The sequence below is a fragment of the Limulus polyphemus genome, unplaced genomic scaffold (genome assembly GCF_000517525.1).
Source record: "Limulus polyphemus unplaced genomic scaffold, Limulus_polyphemus-2.1.2 Scaffold1730, whole genome shotgun sequence".
Classification (NCBI taxonomy): domain Eukaryota; kingdom Metazoa; phylum Arthropoda; class Merostomata; order Xiphosura; family Limulidae; genus Limulus; species Limulus polyphemus.
The window spans coordinates 193,653-198,788 of NW_013667340.1; the positions used below are offsets into that span (position 1 = coordinate 193,653).

Below are 5,136 nucleotides of genomic sequence, written 5' to 3' on the forward strand. Positions count from 1 at the left end.
ATCGTGTATTATATCTGGCAACTAGCCTCCAGGTGTTCGCAATCGAAATTTTCCTATTATTTGTTCTTATTGTAAAAGTTGGTGCTCAATTGGTTGTGCTTCCAGGCTTATTGTCATAAGTCTGCTGATTACTGTATTGCGTCCTAACACTGTAATTCCTGTTTCTTTGGACAATTATATCGAAAGTACGTATTCTCTGATCTTATACTTCAGAATATATGATAGTGTAGTTATTTGCGTCACTATACTTCTCGAAACGTTACCCGAAACGTAATTAAATTACAAGTTTAATAATTATGAATCACTCAGTATTACCCGAAACGTAAATGAATTATAAGTTTTAATAATCATGAATTACTCAGTGTTATCCGAAACGTAAATCTTGAAGCATATTTAATTTTTCTTCTGATTTTAAACAGTTTCATGGGTCTTAAATCGTTAAGAAATCCATTAGAGGTGAAAGCTGTCACTGAAGCGTTTCAACTCTACGAAAATAGTCAGATGCTATCTATTTATTTATCATGTTTTACAATATTCACCAAGTACAGACTGTTCGAAGACTAATTATAAGTTCTGATCGTCAGAAAGAATTTTTTTGTTAAAGTTCAACATTCGTATAGTATTTTTAACAAGCTATTGTTTTTTTTTAAATACATGTAAGCGATGTATGTTTCGCTTGCACTAAGAAAGATACTCTGAAACAAATACCATATTGGTTCTTCTCTAACTGCGAACCAGATTAAAAACCGTTAAGATATTTAACACTACCATAAATAATTAAAGACTTAGAGTCCATTTTGGATTTCGAAGAACAGTTACCACGTAGATCATAATGTACACGTATATCAGAAACTTAGAAAATATTGAATATAAACTTCAAATAAATCAAACATTCTCGTTTTGTGTACCTTAAAGAGAATATTATGACATTTTTATCCCGAAAGAAATAACAAGCAATATTATTTGTAATACAACAACACTAACACATCCAATAATACCTATATCAAGATAGGGTATTTTTTAAGCTCACAAATACTTGTTTTTTTTGTTTTTTGTTTACTGGTAGCATCAACGAAGAATAGTCTTCATAAAAGTGTCTCAGTCAATAGTATATAGTTCAATAAAAGTAGTTCGCCCACTTTGAGACTAATAGAATCAGCGTATTTAGACATAATATTATGGCACGTCAAATATTATTAAATTCAAGTATTTAACTACACATTAACACTGATAAAATAAACGTAGCTGGTACACCCAATTTCATCCACTTCTACAGAGCTGTGGCATCTAGTCCAGATAAGCCCGGTGACAGTAACAGAATCATCAGAGTTAAATGTTATTTAAGTGGCACATCCAGTATCATTCCATCATGTAGGAGAGTCACATCCAATTTTATCTACTTCTACAAAACCGCCACATCCAATTCAGAAAAACGCAGAGACTGTAATAACTACAATATAGTAAAATGTTATTTAAATGGCACATCCAGTATCATTCCCTCATGTAGGAGAGTCACATCCAGTCTTATCTACTTCTACAGAACTGCCACATCCAATTCAGAAAAGCGCAAGAACAGTAATAACGTCGATATTATAAAATGATATTAAAGTGGCACATCCAGTATTATTCCATCTTATGATAATAGTTATACTCGTTATCACATATCATTATAAAAGAGGTATATCCAATATCAACTGCCCTTAAACCCCCTCCTCTCCAAACGTACATGCAAAACACCTAACATCATCAGCAAGACAACAATAGGACGGGAATATTCGGTACTTTTGTAATTACCAACTTAATATGCACCGAATATTCAGAAAGCAACAAGTAGTTTGTAATACCTGTTATAAGCAAGGTTTCTCAGCAGTTTTACCTCAATGCATTATACAATATTTTTCTCTGTCCCTAAAAATAACAGGATTATACGAGAGGTGGTAGTTATTTCATGACCGGAGCCCCATTTTAAGCGGCCATGATTGCTCTGTAACAAGCTATTGAAAACAACAGCTTATCTGAATATCCAGCATGCACGTGACGACCAATGGAAAGTTGGTTCTTAATAGTGAATTTCATAACTAATACTTTGTACAAGACATTTGGGCACACTATAATAGTTTTCAGGCTTTAATATTAAAACCATTCACAGACCGCATAAAAGATTCGATTGTGATAACAGTATCATTGTCTGTCACTTTTTCCTTACTGTGCATTCTGTAATTCCTAGGATATTAAGATGAGTTCAGCTACAGCTGACCAATGAACGTTTGATTTTCAACGTCTTATTCACGCTAACGGAAACGGAACGTTATTTACACATATGGGTTAGAGTTCTGAGTAATAATCAGAATACATCTACACACTGAGAGGAGGTATCAGGTAATCACAAACGCGCGGAACGCATCGTATCGTTTGATGCAATTCATAAAGCTCGTGTTACTTTGTATTACTTTGTATCTGAGTCTCTCTTCGCGTATAAACAAATGACTATAAAACTGATAAAACTTTACGTAGTCTTTCGTTGTCGTGATCTCTGACCATGCCAGCGTGTACCATAAAATACCTTTACCAAGACAGTGCACCATTCCAATATCTGTCCTTTTTCAATTCTCCACTGATACGAGGAGAGCCTTTCCTCATAACAACCTGACCTCAGTGTTGTTATGACGATGATGGATGTTGGTGTACAACGTGGCATCAATGGCGACGAATGATGTTTACAATGAAGCTCAAGAAAATGTACATCTCGCAAAAAACATCTGTAAATTCTCTTCGTATATACGTATCTCGCATATCTGTACATAGATTTGAATACGTCATATATAAAACGATTTTGAATATGCAACGTGACAACCACAGCCGATATAAAGTCGCGATGGAACGGCACGTATCAGAACTACGTCTTGACATTGTTTGGAGCTTTGGAGTTAGTGTGATGATACAAAGAGTTTATCGCCTCTGGGAATGGTATGTAACAGCCTTTTCTGATGCAAAATATTCGTACACTAAAGTTATAAAGATGTGTTAATACAAGAAACTTACAATTTCCAAATCTCTTGTACTTAATGGCATTTAAAAACACAACAACATGGATTAACTTGAGGCACCAGAACAAGACCTGCAACAAACAGTACCCTAGCGGTTAAGGAAATGCTGCGTCATGTAAAAGGTGAGAATTTACGAACACAAAAGTCAGTGGTGAAAGCCGCCTACTTGTTCCAGGCAAACCAACGCAACATAATCGACAAGAGTCTCCTCCTGGAAAAGCGACACAAGTTACGTTACACAAGTTGCTTTCATGACATATCTTCAACGGGTCAAGTCGCTACATACAGCGCCTCAGTATAGATTTATATGCAATCGTTGAAATGGGTGTTAGGAAACCGTCGTCCTCGTACGTTAGATGGATTATGAAAGTTCAGCAGGTAAAAATGGTGTGCTTTGGACATGACAGCGTTACGATGGATTTTTTTTATTATTCAATAGAAACTGCGCTGCAGGTTATTGTCAGATACAGCATGACTAGACGTGACGACGTGGACTGTAATGACGTGGTGATGCTCCAAAATCGTTTTTATATAACGTTTTCATTCACTGTACTATTTCTTCATATATATTTATATGTCTCGCAAACAAAATCTGTACTTACCTTTTTATATACATCTGTCTCCAACAATATGTGTGCTACGCCTTCAGATACAAAAGAAACGCTAAATCCTTATATATATATATTTTTAGTTTTTGTTCAGTGAAAGTTCACGTAGTTGTTAGAATAAAGATCATGTAATTCTATAGAATAAGTCACGTGGCTAATTTCAATCAAATAGGGGTGTTAATTAGGCAGTTTGCACGTATTGTAGGTCCGAGAACCAGTCATTGTATTTGTCTACAAAGCTATAGCGGAAGACAATTCATAGATGCACATTTCTGTCTGCTTGATTAATCTGGGATTCGGCGGGTAATGCGTTTGGAGTTTGAGTGGCACGGCTGATTCGGCTGATACGAAGTTTCTCGCTCATCTCGTATTCTGAAATAAAGGAAAACGTTGTAGTGTGTTTTAGATCAGCTTAATCGATAATATGTGTTCTAAGTTTAATTACATTTCATAAAATTAATATGCTAATGAATTATAAACTATACATATATTGCTGTCTTATTAAGTTAAACTTTACATTTGGTTAGAATATCTTATATAAAACATTTCTTCGTTCTTATGGTTACCAGTTTCAAATTTGCTAGCTTTTTTTTTTTTTTTCAAAACTCAATTACTTAGCTGATGGTTTAAAAGTCCAGTTAGCCACTCGACTGAAAATTTAATAAAAAATATACTCATTACTGCCAGATTATTATCTGTTTTTATTTTAGAAAGAAAACTGAAAGTAGTCACTTTCTAAATATACAATATAACTGGTTTTCCTTCTCAAGCTTTTATTCTAAAAACAAGTAAAATAATAAAAAAAATACTTCAAAATGTGTTCATAGTTTTTCTGTATTGGAAACGTTTTTCACAACCTAGTTTTACAACTCAACTGATTGTTATTTGTTAAGTTTGAGTCTGATAGATTAATTCAGATCATCTTAAAAATTATTTCACGTGTTTTATCACTTTTTAATTTGTTCTGATTAGAACGTTCGTATATAGGTTTACTAACAACAATACTAATGGCCGGATCCAAGATTCGTTGAAAAATATATTTTTATAGAGACAAATAGGTTGAAATCAATAGTTTGATAAAATGTAAAGTTTTAGTAAAAATGTTCGTCGCTTGAGTTAAGTAAGATTATTTTGTCACAGACTCTTGAGAATGGAAACTCTGAGCCAAATAGTTTTTACAGATCGTCATGACATCTGTTTATTGTTTAATTTCGCGCAAAGCTACTAGGGGGTTATCCTCGTTAGCTTATAAAGGGAAGACAGGTAGTGAAAACCACCCACCGCCAACTCTTGGGTTATTCTTTTTCACACAGAAAAGAAAGATTTCCCCACCATTACGCACTCATGATCCGAAAATGCGGAGCGCGGGTGTTATTTTTAGTTGTAACGGGACTCGAACCATGGAACAGAAGATTCACAGTCTTGTACGCTAACCACTGGACCATGCCGTCACGCACCTCTTCATTTTTCGTAATAGTGGG

The 5,136-nt window shown here is 34.5% G+C and overlaps 1 protein-coding gene across 2 annotated transcripts in view; it reads right to left on the bottom strand.

The window, feature by feature from the left end:
• Nucleotides 1-502: 502 nt before the first annotated feature.
• LOC106464735 (metabotropic glutamate receptor-like) overlaps nt 503-5,136 on the bottom strand; it is a 61,313-nt gene continuing 56,679 nt past the window's right edge. For both annotated transcript variants that reach the window (XM_022392512.1, XM_013924890.2), the window contains one exon: nt 503-4,027. In XM_022392512.1, coding sequence (XP_022248220.1) covers nt 3,912-4,027 — 116 coding nt within the window. In that variant the 3' untranslated portion in view covers nt 503-3,911. The remainder of the gene's footprint in view (nt 4,028-5,136) is intronic.